Raw genomic sequence first — 18,295 nt, 5'->3', positions numbered from 1 at the left:
TGCATATAAACACTGAATTCAAAGAGTCCTTAAAATAGCATTCTGGGATCTCCCAAATCTAGTGAAACAGGACTGTGTTTTTGCATATTATTTTCATGTATATACTTGAAATATGTAGCCTAAGCTTAAGGATTTTTTTCATGAAATTTTATCTTTATTGCTACCTTAAAATAATAATTTGATATTTCAAATCTACTCCTATCTCCTGTCCCTTAACTTCCGTACTTTTGACTCTGTCTCCAAAACTCCCCAAGCCAGAAGTATTTTTAGAGGTACAAGAGACCAGGAGACAAATCAAAAGGGAGAGTGACAACATTAGAAATCTGTTGGTTTGGTAAATTCCCATGATTTACAGTTGAAGGAATTTTTTTCTTATAAACTTGGGGTAGAATTTGAATGAAGACATTCTAGAAAAAGAATTGTGTACTACTTTATTAATAATCTTCAGATAAGCTTATTTAATATTCTGGAGGGATTGGGATTCTACAGTAACTCCTTTGGTAATTTCTTCCATATCTTACACATTCATAGTTAGGAATGTCATTCTAATATGTATTCTAAATCCTTCCTACACAGCAAGGTAGCATTAAAAAGGAAGATGGATTTGTAATGACACTTCCATTAGCTATGATGAGTTGTTCTTGCAGCAAAAGTAGCCCTCACCCATTTTTGGATGCAGGTTGTGTTCAAATAAAACGGAAGCTATCCGGTTTTCTTACCTGAGGCGGACTTGAACTCCACTTTGTCTCCTGGAAATCAGAAACCATAAGAAGCAAAAATTTTGTCTTATTATTTTAAGGTTGGTTGCAATTTTCAAATTCTGTGCCCCCCAATTTTTCCCTGCAATGTAGGCAAGTAGCTCCCACTCTGCTTGTGGGAGCTTGGGCTGCAGAGATCCTTGTGGAAATCACTCTTGTTAAGCCAGAAGGGAAGCCCCCTTCTACTCTCAGCTTTTGCTAACACAGTGAACTGAAGGTGATGAGAGCTGGAGCCACGTTTGCACACGAGACCCAGCACAGCAAAATTCCTTACATGCTTAGATTGGCTGCTGCTGTCCAGAGACCCATGCACCGCACTTGGTAGACTGGTACCTGACACAGAGGCGTTGAGGAAATGGCAGGGGGCAGCTGGCACAGGGGGAAGCAGCCCCTCAGCTCTTCTCTCCAGGCTGCCCGGGTATGCTTCACGAGGCAGTTGGAGAGGGCTGCCCTCCACCAAGTTCAGGGAGGGGTCCTTTCTGAAAGCTGTGGGCTGAGGGCTCACATGACACTGAGCAGGGACAGAAATGTGCCTCCATCTGGAACTAATCACATAGCCTGTCCCAGGTGGGAACATGTCTGCTGCAGGAAGAAATGAGTAAGGGCCTTGAGGGATGCTCGAAAGACTGTGAGGTCCGTGGGGAAGAGAGAGCAGGCTGAAGCAGGCTGTCTCCCCTGCCTCTCCAGCTCCTCTCCCCAGGGCTGCTCTGGCAGCAGAACCAGATGGAAATATCACCTAACCCAGAGTGTTTTATTTGTCCTGGTCTACACTCCTGCCTTATGCAGTGAAAGCTCCTTGGCCACACCATGCAGAGGTTCTTCTCGTTTCTAATTGAATCCTGAGGTATATTTTTTTTTCTAGAGGTGCCAGCTTAAAGTAATTACTAGAATTCCCAGCAGGGCTAATCAGAGATTCATAGAAAATAAAGATGGAGGAGAAGACCTTACCCAATGGGTTTCTGCCATTCTGCTCAGAAGGTTCTTGCCATCCAGGGCGGTGATCACAGTTCTTGGCGTGGTGGGCTATTAATAGGAGCCCTGAAATAAATCCCTGCCCAGTGAGATAAGAGAAACTGATTTCACTGCCTGGGTATCTCTCCTCTGGTGACAAGACACCTTCCATTTTCATCAGCTGTTTATCAAAATCAGATTAGTAAGAGAATCATCAGATCAGAATTGTTTATGCCTGTCTTGATCTTGAATTACAAATGACTTTCTTGTGCTGCTTGAGCAAAAAACCATGACCTACAGATGAACCAGGCTCTGTATTTCCTGCACCTTGTCCTGAACTTATAATTCCCCAAAGACCACAGTTGTGAAGTCTCGCTGGCGATCATTGATCTAAGGCAGGTGAGGCTTGCTCTGTGGGGCTGTGGCTATGTGGGTGATAGATTCCATCTTCGTGATAAGTCATAAGTCACTAATGGGTTATTTTGAGCTCTCCCAAGTGGAAGACAATGGAGCATTTAGTAAGCTGGCGGTTACGTAAGACATCTCTTTCCAAACAAAGAGGAGGCGGGACACCCAGCCAAAGGGTTGAGCACAGGAGGCTGTGTGGTCTGGTGGTTCCAGGGGGAGGCGTGGGGTCAGGGCTTCCTGGGTTCAGCTACCAGCCGGCACTTTGACTCAAGGGGAGCAGAGCCAAGTCTCTTGGCTTGAGGCAGAGAGACTGTAAAACCCAAGAGAGAAAACCGCAGGTCTATGCTCAAGGACTCTGGGGGAAAAGCACATTTTGGAAATGAAAAAAAAAAAAAAAAAAAAATCACCCTGTTAAGTTACAATTTGGGCCTTTTCCAATAAGACGTGAGCATTTTTTTTTTCCTGCTTATTGCCTGACACATCCTTCTCCAGGCAGCAGCGTGAAGCCAAGCCAGGCTCCGAGGGTGTTCTGTGTGGGATGTGAATAGAGGAGCCCGGAGGTCCGGGCAAACGCCGTCAACCTGGGCGCGCTGTCACCGGCGGTGCTCAGGGAGCCGGGCCCTGGCGGCAACGAGGTTCTGCATGGATTCTTCCCTTTGCCTCCCCACTCTGCCTTCCACAATCAAGAGCCCTCTGAGATGCTGGGAGGAGAGAGCCCTTCCCGCAGACTCTGCGCGCTGCCCTTCCACCAGTCTCAGCCGGCGTTTGCTCAGCTGTAACCAGCGGCCCGAGCCCCCGCAGACCCACGCGGGTTCCCAAGCCAGAGCCCGAGCCGAGGCCCAGGGCGAATGTTCTCCATGTCCCGCCAGCTCTGAAACTCTGTTTCTTCTGCCCAGACAGAGTAGGTGGCTGCCTACAGGGTTGGGTTGGAAGGACACCTGGGCAAGGCTCCCCTCCCGGGCGTCACACCTCCTTTCTCTGGACCAGAGACGTTTTCTGATCTTTAGGAATCACTTATGGAAATGAAAACCATACTTATAGGGATCTCTGTATTTAAGGTCTTCACCCCCAGCACAGGGGTTAACAACACCTTAGTCGGGTCTCATAGACGTGGGCCGGGGCATGAAGGAGGGGGAGGTTTTGCCGTGGAATGAGGTGGTGGGGAGAGCAGTCTCTTCTCTGGAAGAGAGAGATATACATCCCAGAAGTGGAGGTGGCCTTCTTGGTCACTTGACCCAGAGCTGTCTGGGCAACTTGGAAATCTGGCAGTGGTGGGTGTGAGGGTGGCAACAGGACGGTTGCTCTTACGCTAAGCCAAGCTAGGCCAAATGGAATCCAAGTTCTCACTAGTGGTCCACTCGTCCAACCCCAGACACACTCAAGATGTCACTTCTCCCTACGTTTGTCCGAGGGGACGTTCCCAGCCACTGGCCATGTAGCCAAGCTCCATGTCCCACATTCTAAACTTCTCTATATTAAAATAAATAAGCTCTCTCTCTCCTTCCAGTTGTATAACCATCCTTTGGTCACTTTTGTTGCAATCTAGAAAAAAGTTTTAATAAAAAATTGTAAGTCTACTCTTACCCACAAAGGTATCTGTGGGAACATTGCCTATTTTGTAAGAATATGTGAATTCTATCCTGACTGAAAGAGAAGTAAAAATAATCCATTGAGGCTAGTGATAACTTTAATCCCATGATTTTCAGACTCTGGTCCCTCTACCTGACAGTTCACTCTGGCTGGCACACCACTTTCACACCCGCCCTGGGTACCAATAGTCTATTAAACACATGCCTAGGAAGACGTAGGGAGAAGAGCTGGGGGTGGGTTTCATGAGATTACAATCATCTTCTCTGGTCACAAGTGCCACTGCTTCCTGTGGTCCTGGAGAATCATCCTCTTGCTTTCTACAAGGACACCTGGTCAGAAAGACAACACACTGAGTTTCTGGGGAGAAGGGTCTGGGTAGAAAGCCAAACAGAGTAGACAGTGCACCCCACCCAGAGAGAGATGTCTCCAAAGTGTCCAGGTTCAGAGACCCCCAAAGTGCCCGCTGACATCTCATTGTTTAGCCTCTCCTCAGGCACTGTCCAAGCCTCCTCCGCAATTCCTGGCAGCAGCATCCCGGGGACCCCTGCCTCCTTCTCTAGCAGGATCCATGTGGAAGAGGAAGAAGCAGCACAGGTCCCACAGATGAATCTCCAGACCTCCCCACCCCCCATCCCCCCACCCCTCGCCCCAATCACAGGGTCTTGTTAAACAAAAGGCTTCATGTCTCAGTTGAAATCGTGTATTTGGATCCTTGCCCTAGTATCTGCTTTCCCCCAAGAATAACAGCTGAGTATACATCCCACGGGATCTTTCTGATGACCTTTCCAAACAAGAAAAGACTTCCTCTAAAACCCATGCTTTGGGAGGGATCAATAAACATATAAATATCTGTTGGAAAGAAATAGAAGAATGAATTGTTGTCTCCAAGCTGGCATCATCCCCATGTGTTAGTTTTATTTTCATTTGCTTACAATCTGAATTTTAAAAGTGCAACAGCTGATATGAGTCCTGCACTTCATAAATACTACCTTATTAAAGGTGAAACTGTCAAATGAAAAAATTTATAACAGTTTGTCATGAACTACAAAGATAGATAGAACCTGTCAAGGGAAAAAGTAGATTTCTGGCTGTAGTGTTTTAATAATTAAATTTGCCACCAATTTAAAAATTCATGTTGAGTGTTTTCCGACCCAGCCTGGAGAATGAAGTTCCAGCTGGTATTTTCGACTATACTCAAAAGTAAACCCTTTTATGATTCTTGGATGAGAATCAGTGATCCACAGAGTAAAGCATATTAAAGGTGCTTGATGGTTGGTTTTTAAATAAATGAGGGATTGTGGGTTACAACCTAACATGCAGTAGACTGATAATGTACCAAAGCTCAATAAAGCTTCAGTTTTAAAAGTTGGGGTGAAACACGCTTCTGTTACATTGAATTCAAAGGCCTATGAAAATCAGGAGAAATGTCTCAGCTTCTACTTCCGCCTGAGAGAAGAGCTGAGAGAAAGTGGCCACATTCAAGAAACATCCAGATGTGTAAACCAACAAATAAGGGTCCAGCCAGCACATGATTCCATGCATATCGTCAGTAAGATTGGTACTATCTTATTTTAAAAGCAGAATTTCTCTTTGAGGCCCATTTGATAAAGTTTCTGGCTCATAAAAAGGAAGTACCAGAAGGGGATAGCAATGCAGAGACACTTTTCTAGTTGGATGTGGGGACTGGAGCCGGCATCGAGAGGGCTATGTAGAACCCAGCTGGAAGGAGGAAACCAAATATTTATCAAGCCAATGCTATGAGCCACTTTGCTAAGTGCCATTTCATTTAACCTTTCCCATGAGGCTGTGAGGCAGTTACACTTTTCTCCACTTTACAAATGAGGAAACTAAAGACTAAATGGTTTGTCCAAAGTCACATAGCTAGAAAGTGGCAGTCGGATTTCCAACCCTAGGACCTGCAGCCTTAGGACGAAGGATAGGAAGTCCAGCTCAGAGCATGTGTCCTAAATCGTTATCCCTTTCCTTTGGCACTCTACAAGCTTTTCTAACGAAATTAGAGAAAAAGAACCACTGCATTTTACAGTATAATCAACTATTTAAATTGCCTCAGAGCTGGTAAGAAGGAGCCCTTGTTTTCAGATTTGAAATGGAATAGGCTGTCTGTTTTTCCATATAATTCAATGTCGAATAGGATTGTGCATGTAACATCTGACATGTATCCCATCCTTTAGGCCAAGCTTTACTTGATATTAATAGGTGTAAATGAAGATCAGCATTCAGAGCATCTTCTGCAAAATTTTTTTTCCAGCTCAGCCTCCCTTTGGCTGGGGAGCATTTATTACCTTGACTTCAACAATGTACCAAAAGAGAGACAGCCCCTGGAACAAAGGAGTCAAAATGCATATTGGTCCTTGTCTATTCCAAACCCAGATTTTTTCTGTAAACACTAAGTTGAGAGATTTTATGTAGACCAGTTCATGTGCAACGTACCATCACCTTAAAACACATCCAAACAAGGAGTTTTCAGAGATTATGAAAATTTTATTGACAAAGAAAATCTTCAGTATACACACCCCCTTAAAAACAACCACCTCACACGTGTAGGAAACACTTTGTTTTCTACTCATTATACCCTCAATGGCAGAAGAACAAAACTGCAACACCAAAGTACAGACCAATATTTTCGAAGGGGATAATTGTTTGAGATAATAAAACACTAGAAAATTGGAAGAAACCAATCAAGGTATTCATTTCACAGGCTGAACCACTGAACCTTTGTCCAAATGAATGTTTCCACTGTGAGTCAATATGTGTGGCCATCAGCTCTTTGTAACACTACCCTGAAAACACAGTGTACATCTAAAAACGTGATCAAGTTCTTTGAGTACAGTAAGAACTGAGGGCCAGCCTGATTCACAGGCTGTGTGTATGGCTGCACAGCAATGGTTCAGTGACAATCACTAGAAAATGTAAAGGTATGCTTCATGATAGGATGCAATTAGTTTTTCAGGGCAACTTTTCAGTTCATTTCTGATCATCATTAACTGATCCACCGCTGTCCCCTGGAATCTCCCTCGGATACCCTCTACCCCACCCTTTACTAAACAAATCTATAAACATATTCTAGATATACTGCATGCAAGAGAGGAAGTATGAGAATATGATCATATTCTAATGTCCTGGATACAAATAGAAAACACATAACGGGTTCTCGCTGTCAGAACACACTGATGTCTGCAGCTGAAAGGCCCTTAAGAGAGATCTTATGGAGGTTTAACTCAAGGAAGGAAAAAAGTTAGGCCTGTTACTTGCCTACAGTTTCTAGGGCCTGGTGTAGCTACATTTTTAGGAATGGCTCCAAGGATCTGCCTGCACAAATTTGGATGGAGCAAGGGAGGCACAGATGGTGGTCACGTGAAGGCACAGACTGACTGGGTGGGCTCAGTTACAAAGTCTGCACATTTAGGCTGCTGTATTCCTCCTATTTCAAGTGCTGCCAAGTCCCGGCTGTTCGCCTTCTTTCCAAAGTCTTGATTCATTTAATTCTCCTGAAGGAGGTGGAAGAGAAGGAGGATTGTGCAAATCTTACTGTTTTATGGTTTAGAAGAGACAGTCACCATCTTGGCACCATGTCAGATTTTAAACGTAACATTTTGCTAAGTGTAAAGCTCGGTATCTGTTCCTTTTCTGTTGCCATTACTGTAACTTCAATATTTGCAAAACACAACCTCAAAATATTTCAAATCCAGCCCAAAGCAGTTTGTTATTCATGCAACACAATTCTCACATGTATCAATACACAGTGAGTTTGCAGCACAGAAATCTTTTCTTTCTTTCCTTTTTAATTTTTTCATTTTATTTTTTGTTTCTTCTTCACTTATGAATTTTTTCTCTCTTTAGGGATTTAAGAGTGATTCAAGTACACAATAGCAAAATCCCCATTATATATGCGTTTTATATATATATATATAATGTGTATATATATGTACACATTACATATATGTGTGTGTATATATAATATATATACATATATGTATATATATTATATATACACACACACACATATATATATTTATCTCCTGATCATTACCAAGCTTATCACCATGTCAGTTCTTACCGGTTGCATTGTTTAGAAAAAGGAAGCACATAAACTAGAGTTATTCTACCATTTGAAATACCCTGTGAATCGCTTGTAAAGCATAGAGCACCTTAGTGTTGTGTAGAATTTAATTTTCTGATAGAAAAATTTGTAGTGTTTGCTATAAAAAATTGTTTAAGGTATTCAGGGTGTGATTCCAATGGTGCCTTATTCAGAGTAATTAGCATTAAAGCACTGGTTTCTCACTCCTTAAAAAAGAGCCCACAGATTATCAGTCATTTTCTTTTGTAGGACACTGTCAAAATCAAAATGCATTCAGTTATTGGAATTTTTTTAACAGGGTACAGAGTATTTTTTTAGGTCATCATCGGGAGGCTTGGTGTGTGTTGATAATTTTTGTGTATCAAACCTCTGCTCCAGAATCATCCATTAAGCCCCCGATGTGCATTTTTGGCCTGAGCTAGTGTGTAGGAAGGCCTTTTTTTTTTTTTTTTTTTTTTTGCAGTACACGGGCCTCTCACTGCTGTGGCCTCTCCCGTTGTGGAGCACAGGCTCCGGACGCGCAGGCTCAGCGGCCACGGCTCACGGGCCCAGCCGCTCCGCGGCATGTGGGATCCTCCCGGACCGGGGCACGAACCGGCGTCCCCTGCATCGGCAGGCGGACTCTCAACCACTGCGCCACCAGGGAAGCCCCTTGGGAGACCATTTTTAAAGCAAGTCAATACATAAAAAGGTTTTAACATCTGTTAATCAGGTGTTTTATCTGGAGGGCATAAAATATATTTACAATCCTCCAACTAACTTAACATTTCCCATTTTATTTGGATATTCATATCCTGTAATAAATCGACACTATTGTCACAATCGATGGAATTATTCATATACCTCTTAAGGCAAACAAGGAAATGATTTTTTTAGAGGAGGATTTAATGATTAGTAAAATATATCAATAGGCAATGTGGAGAAGCAAATTAAGCTCAATTATCTTGAATTTCTGCTTTCAACAGAGCATACTAATAGAGAAAGTTTTTGGTAATATTTATGCTACATGAATTTGCTTTCTGAGCTCCTTCCTTAAAACCTTGATATTGTTCCAAATTCAATGATAACAATAACTAGAGAGAAAAGTCTCCCACCATAGGGTAGCTGTGCTCTTTTAAGTCGCAGTCACTTCAAAACAAAACCCAAAACTACCCTCCAAGTCAATGGCCAAATGTTCAAATAAGGACCTCAGAAAACATTAGTTTAAGGCTCTAGTTGCCTGTGCATACAAATCAATAGTAAGATTACATATCAAATACAATTTCATGAATGGGACACCTCAGCGTTACTCAATCTTCGTCAAAAGTACTTAGCTGCCAAGAGAGATACTCTACAACATATCACAAATGTGCTATTTGTATAAACATTTCCCATTACAAATGCTCTTGTTTTCATTTAAATGAGTATTTTTAACTTGAGCTATTAATAAAAAAAAAAAAATTTTTTTTCTCCCTTGTAAAGCTTGTCTTTCAGAAGAAAGAATCTTTAAGCCTTCTCTCTTGTGATAGTAATTTCTCCAAATACCGACAGTGCCACGTAAGTACAGCCAGGGCTCATTAAATAGACTTCTGAGCATAGTTATAATTAACAATTAGCTAGCAATTAGTTTCAATGATTTGTTTTAGATGACAGAATAGAAGCATAATGTAATTATTTTTAAACCTTCTATATCATTAAGAATACAACTATCACCAGCTTTCAATTACTGAGGAGCAGACAATCACCCAAAGCGTTCACTAAGTGATCTATTTACAGATCCAAAATAAGGGAGCAGAGGAAAAAGGCCAGGGGCCCCAACCCAGGTGTTTGTAATTATTTAGCCTTTTGCAAAGTCTCTTCCTTTTCTCCTCTGCTCTTTTAAGCTGGTTCATGCCTTGAAGACATCTCTACCAGGGAAAAGAGAGAAAGACACACTGGCTGGTCAGCTCTTCCCCCTGCCCCCTGCTTTTCTCTGAGTCAGAGTGAGGATCTCGGCCGGAGGGGGGAAAGGCCTGGAGGAAGAGCCTACAAAATTTAGCAAGTGGGTCTGAAACTGTCCAAATCCAACTGGACTAACAGGAAAGAAGATTATATCAGTAATAGGTAAAATGAGTATTAGGAATAGACTCCAGACTTTAAAGATAGATCTATACCATTCTTTCCCTGTACCGTGTTCTTTTAATATCCCAAAGTCAGTTTAGATCTTAAGAATATTAAAAAAAAAAATACTATGGAAACCTGAAGAAATGCTCTTTCATTTCCTGAAAAATATAAAAATATTCATTTAGAACAGTGAACATTAGTTATTGTCAAATTTCATTTTTTCTTCATTTTCTTTCTCTTTTTTTCCATTTAAGAAAAATCTCAGCTAGTCAGGGTGCTGTTTTCTCTCCCACCTTTGAGCAAGAATGTTAGACCTTTTGCTGCTGACCTTCGGAAGCTGTCAGGGGACACATCCTGACACCCACGTAAAAGACCTGGTATCTGTGTTTCCACATCACAAAGCAGGCCGACAAGCACACAAGGCCGCAGACCAAGTTCAGAATCATCTGGATGAGTAAGAACAGTTTGAAAGTGCCAGTGATGCTGGTACAGTCAGTCACATCGCGGTACACAAAGGTCCTGCTGAGGGGCTCGGAGGAGGGCAGTTTGCACTGGCAGGAGTCGAGCGTGGTTCCACAGGTAAACTGTGTGAGTTGTGCATAGTGGTGAGCGGCGAACGCCACGGCCAGCACACAGACCGTCAGGCCAAGGGCGCTCAGCAGAAAGTACAAGAGCTGCAAGAAAGCAGAAGAAAACCTTTCCAGTTATAGAGAACGTTGGATGACTATTGGCAAAGCTAATAAAGAAAAGCTCTTCTTCTTCTTCTCTCCCAAGAAGCTCCCTGATGGAGGGGCTGTCTCTCCTCAGAAACATGGTACCCAAGACATGGCAATGGCTCGTTATGGACTGTTAGAAATCTGATCACAATCTGAAAAACTCTGATCATGTTTTCATTTGTCGTACAGATGTCGGGTGTTTTTCATGAATTGAGCCAACAATATTAGCTTGATTTGGGGATGTTTGTAAATGGATGTAGCAGGCAGCTTAGATGACTCCCAAACACAAGAGCCATCCCTGAAAGGCATACTGTGCTTGTTTTGACCTTAATAACTGCTGATATAAAGACTGAAACAAGACTAGGAAGTAGAGAACAAATTTCTTCAATGTAAACACTGTGTCGGCCAAAATTGGCAATGATTGGTCAACTAGCAACATGGGTTAATAAAAAAGACTATATTCAATGGAGTGGTTGCCAAACTATGTCCAGGAAGGCCAGGATCCCCAGTGAGAGGTTGCTGGGAGAAAAAAAATTATGGTTCCAGGAGGTAGGTGACTTGATCACCTACAAGTCTCATCCCAAGTCCACCTATAACCATGTAGTTTCTGAGCATAAACATAAACTCTAAATGGTCCCTCGGCCACCAAGGTTCTGATCACCGTTGGCTTATGTGTTAGCCTTGGAATGGAAAAGTCTGGTTAAAGTTCTAACTCTGCTACTAAAGAACCATGGAATCCCTGAACAACTCAGACATTTACCCTACACCTGAAATATTTTGATCAAAAATTGTGGGTGCTTGTTGACATGGCCACAATATAAACCATGTTACAGAACAAGAAATCTTGTGATTGGACTTCTCTACTGAAAACCTTTCTCTTAATGGCCCAACCTACTGAGGATCTAGATAAGGAACAGAGTCCCCAGCTCTTGGGACTGGTGTACTGAGCCCAGTTCTTAGTGCAAGATTTACATTCCCATAGTCAAAAGTTGCTCATAGAGCAATTCTGCTGAATGTGAACTCCTCAAAGGAAGATGAGTCACGTACAGGTTCAGATGAAAGTTGCTCTGAAAAGATTATGCCCTCCCCCTGCCTCCAACTAATTGCAGCTCAAAATAAAAACACGTATGCAAGATTATAAAATATGTGTGCATAAGTGCCCTAGATGAGTGATTTTGCATACAGGGGCAATTTCAAATGTTTTCAAGTCTTAAATATAGAATACTTAAAATTTTATTTTTTCTGTCTTGACTGGTGTGTGTGTGTGTGTGTGTGTGTGTGTGTGTGTGTGTGTGTGTGTGTTGGTGCCCTGAGCATGCGTCTGGTTTGCTTGGAAGCTTCACTGTGGACACAGGAAGAGAGTGGACCTGGTTAAAGCTGTTTCATCTTCCTATGGCTGCACGAGCAAAGAGTGCAGGGGTTCTTTGGATCTTCTCATCAAAAATATCTTAAACACACACTCTCTTTTTCATTTTCAAATCATACGAAGAATTGTCAAATACAACCCACATTTCTTCATCTGTGAAACAGTTTATGGAAACGTCTATCTCGGGGACATAACAAGGATAACTTGTACTGAACACGTTTAGCTTCCCTTGGAGGAAGGGAACCAGAAAAACACAGTGGCACCGTTTCAAAAATTTAAGAGGAAATATTTAATCTGTGCTATTGAATGCATCACCTTGGTCCTGCCTGTCGCCCAAATTTTCAGTGGCCATGTTTTCTGCAAAAAAAAAAGGTAGTTCTTGGGCTAAAAAGTATGGATTTATTTTGTGGGGCCATTGGGGCAGAATATTTGAATTATTCAGAGTTGTTTTGAAATATTCAGGCTTGACGACTGACTTCAAACTCTTGATGCCAAGGGCCAAATTAAATCGTGCTGGCCGTGTCGTGCGTGCCTGCCCGTGGCAGCTGCATTTCCAGTGCCGGCGTCAGGGAACTGGGAACTATTTGCTCTGGGAACACAGAGACATGAGTGACTATACCAGCAGGGAGGGCCCAAATTCAGGGATAATTTTTCACCTGAGAGTCATCTGCTTAGCAGAATGGCCCCAGTTGGAGTTTTCTTCGTACACTTTATTGCCATCAGTGGATGGGACTACGGAGGTCCTGTCATAACTCTCTCCCACACACTCATCCTTAGATAGAGAATTTCTATGACATCCCCTGGGGCATTATCTTGAAACAATGACAATAATCCCTCATTCTCGATCTGTAAATTATTCAAAGAGCTGCAAAAAATATTCTCTCATAACCATCACAAAAATCCGTTTGCTGAAATGAGAGTTTTGTCTCTTCTTAAAAGATAACTTTTGGGGGCTTCCCTGGTGGCGCAGTGGTTGAGAGCCCGCCTGCCGATGCAGGGGACACGGGTTCGCGCCCCGGTCCGGGAGGATCCCACATCCCACATGCCTCGGAGCGGCTGGGCCCGTGAGCCGTGGCCGCTGCGCCTGCGCGTCCGGAGCCTGTGCTCCGCAACGGGAGAGGCCGCAGCAGAGGGAGGCCCGCGTACCGCAAAAAAAAAAAAAAAAAAGAAAGATAACCTTTGGGCCCAAAGAGCAAAAGATTTGCCCAAGACTTTGACCAAGTGCACAGCAGTGCTTGGTGATGGTTACAGGCATGGACTGGGATCAGACGGCCTGAGTTAGAATCCCTGTTCTCCCCTCCATAACTATGAACCTTGGGCGAATTAAATCAATCCCATGGGTACCTTTGTTTCTTCACCTCGCACCTAAGTCGCAGGATTACTCTAAGGATCAAAATAACTGATACACGTAAAGGGCTTAGAACACTGGCCGGTAGGCAGTAGCACTATTTAAGTATTCTTGAAATAAACACATTAGTAGACCTGGAAAGAGCTGCCATTTCTCAGGACTTTTAGGATATCAACCCTATACTGGCTTTGTGTTATTCTATGTCACGTGGGAGTAACAACACATCCTTGGCTTGTAGAAAGGACGTGAACGTTTACACAAGCGCAGAGGCTGCTCAGTTTTAATTGAGCATCTTAAATACGCTCAGAAGCCTCAAGAGCACAAACAAAAGCCATGCCCCTCAGCTCCTTTAAATATGAATACATTTTCATTGGTGCATTAGCTCACACATTGTGATTCTGCCTCTCCCACTGCAGGAAAGCATCGGGCCAAGTAAGCGAGAGTGAGCCACAGAATCAAGTTTCTTATCCATTTCAAGACATAAATATAGACTTGATCGGCCAAAGCCTGTGGGCTACATCTGCAGCGCGGTAGCATTTTTCCTGCGCGGCTTTTAACTCAGCTGACAGCAACAAGCTTCTGGGTCAGAATCTGTAATTTAAAATCAAGTGGCTTGTTTTTACCTACACGGCACGAATAACTCTCAATAAGAGTGTTTACGATGACCTTGGGAAGGCCAGCAAATATATTTTGATACCCGCGGGGCTCGGGACGCATCTGTCTTGCCTGTGTCAGTCCGGGCGGCCGGCCCTGTGCAGCGGGCGGAGGCGGGCGCCCCCGGCGCTTATGTAACCACAGCGCCCGGGCGCGCCCCGCGCTCGCCGCCTCTAATTGGTACCCGGCCGCCGCTTCGGCTTCGATTTAATTACCTTCCCGGTGGCAGGCATGGTAAAGCCCCTCTACTCCTCGACGAGCAGAATGAGGCCGCGGAGGCAGCCCGGGGGCCTCCTGGATGTGGGCGCCGCGCCCTTGCGCCTGCAATGCCCTCGTGGGGAATGTGCCCCGGAGTGTTTTTGCACGCACACGAAGCAGACACGTTTCTGAAAATCATCAAGGTGAGCCCTGAGAAAACAGGGCCAAGAGGATAGGCAGGAGGCCCAATCAGCGGCCGGATGGCCCGCCGAGCCCAGGAGCGGGACTCGGGAGCAGGGCCCGGGGAGAAAGATGGAAGGCGCCGGCGGCTTACAGGGCTTGCCAAAGGGCCGCCAGAGAAGACTGTGCAAGCTTGAGATGAAAAGACAGGCCCCCGTGGCCACTGTCTGCAAGGAAAAGGGAAGTGTGTGGGGCGCGTGTGGGTGTGTACGCGCGCGCGCGCTAGCGCAGGCTGCAGGAAAGCGCTGCCGTCACCCCGTATTGCTTGTCCTGACTATCTGGGCGTTCAACAGAAGGAAATAAATTCGCCACCAAAGCTTGGCCCAGGGTATCAACACGTAAGCTCTAAAATGCGGTTTTGCTAGTGAGAAACACCTCATGAAGATGCATTTTATTCCTTCTCCCCCAAATGATGTCAGGAGCACAAGGGAAGTCCGCCGTAACCTGTTGTGCCTTTGGAAAACCTGGAGATTGACGGAGCTCATTTTCGACCTGAAGATAATATAGCGGGCACCTTACAGAGCTGGCGGCAAGCATCACTAAAGGTCACATTCAGGAGAAGAGAAAAGTGCCTCTGTATTTGTCGATGTCTGTCACAGGTGGAAAAAAATAGATAGTTAATGAGATCTTCCTAGTGGTGAATTCTCAACCTGGCTGACATTGGCAGTGACTTTTTTATTTTTTAATTTTTTTGTCCTTGCTCCTTATTTTAAATGCAGACGTTGAGATGGCTTTAGGGGCCTCGGTGAAGATGTTGCTGTTGTCTCTGCTGTTTCCTGGGATCGTGGTGGAGAGGGGGATGAGGGCATTTCACAGAAACTGATGAACCTAGTTTAGAGCCCTCTTTACCTAATGAATGAAATTCCCATAATTTAACAGATCATTTCTTACTAGGCTTTAAAAAACAAAATCATCACTAAGCCTTGCAGTTTATTCAGACTTCTACCAAAAAAGTAAACATGGACGGATGTCTGCGCTATCTGGCCTTCTTTTAAGGGACACCCTCAGACAGAAAAACTAAAATTTCCAAGGTGGGGGGGGCGCATATACACCAAAATTCTAACTCTATCAATTTTTAAAATAGCATCCATTAAATTTTTAAATTAGAAGAGTTACATCTAACTATTGGAGAACATCTCAAAATTGAAGAAAAAAACTACACAATGTAGGTATAATCCCACCACTCAGAGAAACTATTTTTTCTACGCACATAAGAGCTATTTGTTTAATTTCCATAGGATCATAGTGTACATTTTGTGTAGCCAGTTTCTTTTTGCTAGTTAAAATAATTTGAATATTTTATTCACTAATTACTCTTTTACGACATGACTTAAATATATATATGTATGTATATATGAGCACACGGCTTTTTTATGTCAATAGCTTTTATATCAATATACTAGAATAGACTAACATCTTACAAAGGAGTATCCAGTTTTTAAGTGTTTTCTTACAGAAGAAAAGTAAACAATGTGACTGGACCCCAAAACCAAAACAAAACAAAACAAAACCAACATTAACAGAAAGCTTTTTGTTCTCTGCTACAGGAGTTGAAAGAAAATGTAGGAATTTGATTTCTACTAACTGATTTCTGAGTGGGGTGCTTATCTCCCTAAACTCTGAAAGGGTGTGTCTGTGTTTCCCTTTGGAGCGGATTCTACTGTGCAGTGAAAATGCTGTGTACTTGAATTGGCTCCAACCAAACGCAGTGTCTCTAAAAAAAAAAAAGGCACTCAAGGAAAGGCACACACACTTGCTAAACCAAGCATACCCCAACCTCCTGCCTTTGCCCTCAGATTCTCGGCACAGGTCATTTGGATGCACCCAATGTACTTTTTCTGTCTCAGTGATCCCACCTACCAAGGGAAATACACTTAGACTGCTTCATTATTAAAACATTCTAAAAAAAAAACCCCCAAGATGGGGAAGTGGGCACTGATATAGACACTTTTTCCCTGGCCAAGTGTTTTGCTGAACTGATGAGTTTTCAATTTTCCTTTTAAGGGCATTGGAGGGCGCTTCATATGCTCCGTGCCAATCCAGTTCATGGAAATTAAGACTTAAAAAAAAATCAGCATTACCTTTGGGGTCTGGATGAATGCCCTCCTAAAACATTTTTTGGCCTGTCTAGAAATGCAATTTCTAGAATAATCAGATATACAACCCCTTAAAAAGTCCTCCTTAATTTTGTACTCGTGTTTCCTTCTATTTGATGATACAAGAGAAAGAAAAAGGACAACTTACTTTCATGGCAAACTGGATACATGTCCGTTCGTCAACTTGATAGGAGACACAAAGCATAAACAAACCAAGATAGGCCACTAAGCAGACCTGCAATGGAGAACAGGGATGAAAGGTTGTTATCAAGGACAGCCGTGCATTCTAATGACATCAATCTCAGTGTCTTTCACCAGTAACATCCTTGTTATCAAGGTGTTCATTTCATTTGCTTATCTTTATGTGCTATTTTTTCTCAGCTTGTGGAACAGAGTTTTAAAAATAGGAAAATCAATTTATTTCAACTTAGCCAGTATTTATTAAGTCCTTTTGACGTGCCAGGTGCTGTACAAGGTCCTTCAGCGCATACAATGATGAACAAAATTTCCTCCACCTCAGTAACTGTACGGTCCAGGCCAGGCCATGATAAGTGCATGCACTATTCTAAGGCAGGGCATTCTGTGTCAAATGCTATTCAGAGAAGCACAAAAAGAAGAAAAAAATAACATTGAATTGGGCAATTAAAAAAGCCTTCACTAAAGAGGTGGATTTGAAATGGTCCTTGAAAGGGATGGTGATAATAATAATGATCACTACCAGTAACTGAATACTTACTTTGTGCCTGGGCTCTTCTAAGGCCTTTGTATGGATTTCCTCAAGTAATCAGCACAAAACCCTATGAAGTAGGTGCTATTATGATCCTCACATTATAAGTGAGGAAACAGAAGCACAAAGCTAGTAAGTGATGGAAGCCGCCCTCAAACCAGGTAGCTTGGGTGAAAACAGTACAAGCGCAGGCGGACGCAGGACTGTGTGTGGAAAGAATAGCAAACATGTATCTACAGTTGAAATAACAAGATATAGAGCAGAAAATGTAGGTGGAAAGTCTGGGGATGTAGAACTGATTTAGGAAGTAGTGGGGTTCCCTTGAACATTTCTGAGCCAGGGAATGACATGATTCAAGACATGTTTCTGGAAAATGAGCAGTGGTGTCGGGTGGGTTGGCGGTGAGAACATCAGAATCTTATTTCACTAATCTAAGCAAGATTAATCTATCAGGTGAGCCGGAGCTCAGAGGGTGGTGGACAGAGTCAGAGAAAGAGGTGAGAGGAAAGGTGTAGTGAAAGTAGAATGTATACATCTTGGCTATTGCATGACCAGTGGGAGGACACTGGAGTGGGAGAAATAGAAAGCCATCTCCAAGTTCTTGAGTGTCAGTGATGGAAAGAGTGGGGGGGGGGGCGCAACTGACCCAATAAGAAGCCCGCGCACTGCAACGAAGAGTAGCCCCTGCTCGCCACAACTAGAGAAATCCCATGCGTAGCAACGAAGACCCAACACAGCCAAATAAAAATAAATAAATTTATTTAAAAAAACAAAAAACTGAAGGCTTATCATCAAAAAAATCTAGAAACAATAAATGCTGGAGAGGGTGTGGAGAAAAGGGAACCCTCTTGCACTGTTGGTGGGAATGTAAATTGATACAGCCACTATGGAGAACGGTATGGAGGTTCCTTAAAACACTAAAAATAGAACTACCATACGACCCAGCAATCCTACTACTGGGCATATACCCTGAGAAAACCGTAACTCAAAAAGAGTCACGTACCACAATGTTCACTGCAGCTCTATTTACAATAGCCAGGACATGGAAACAACCTAAGT

General features: G+C 43.2%; 1 protein-coding gene across 1 annotated transcript in view; it reads right to left on the bottom strand.

Moving 5' to 3' along the window:
* Nucleotides 1–10,148: 10,148 nt before the first annotated feature.
* Nucleotides 10,149–18,295, bottom strand: part of SSPN (sarcospan) — a 34,860-nt gene continuing 26,713 nt past the window's right edge. The window contains exons 2-3 of the mRNA XM_007106176.4: nt 16,658–16,744; nt 10,149–10,565 (exon numbers count right to left, since the gene is read on the bottom strand). Coding sequence (XP_007106238.2) covers nt 10,200–10,565; nt 16,658–16,744 — 453 coding nt within the window. The 3' untranslated portion in view covers nt 10,149–10,199. The remainder of the gene's footprint in view (nt 10,566–16,657; nt 16,745–18,295) is intronic.

The sequence above is a fragment of the Physeter macrocephalus genome, chromosome 6 (genome assembly GCF_002837175.3).
Source record: "Physeter macrocephalus isolate SW-GA chromosome 6, ASM283717v5, whole genome shotgun sequence".
In the NCBI taxonomy this organism is placed as follows: Eukaryota; Metazoa; Chordata; class Mammalia; order Artiodactyla; family Physeteridae; genus Physeter; species Physeter macrocephalus.
This window is presented reverse-complemented; position numbering and strand designations above follow the sequence as displayed.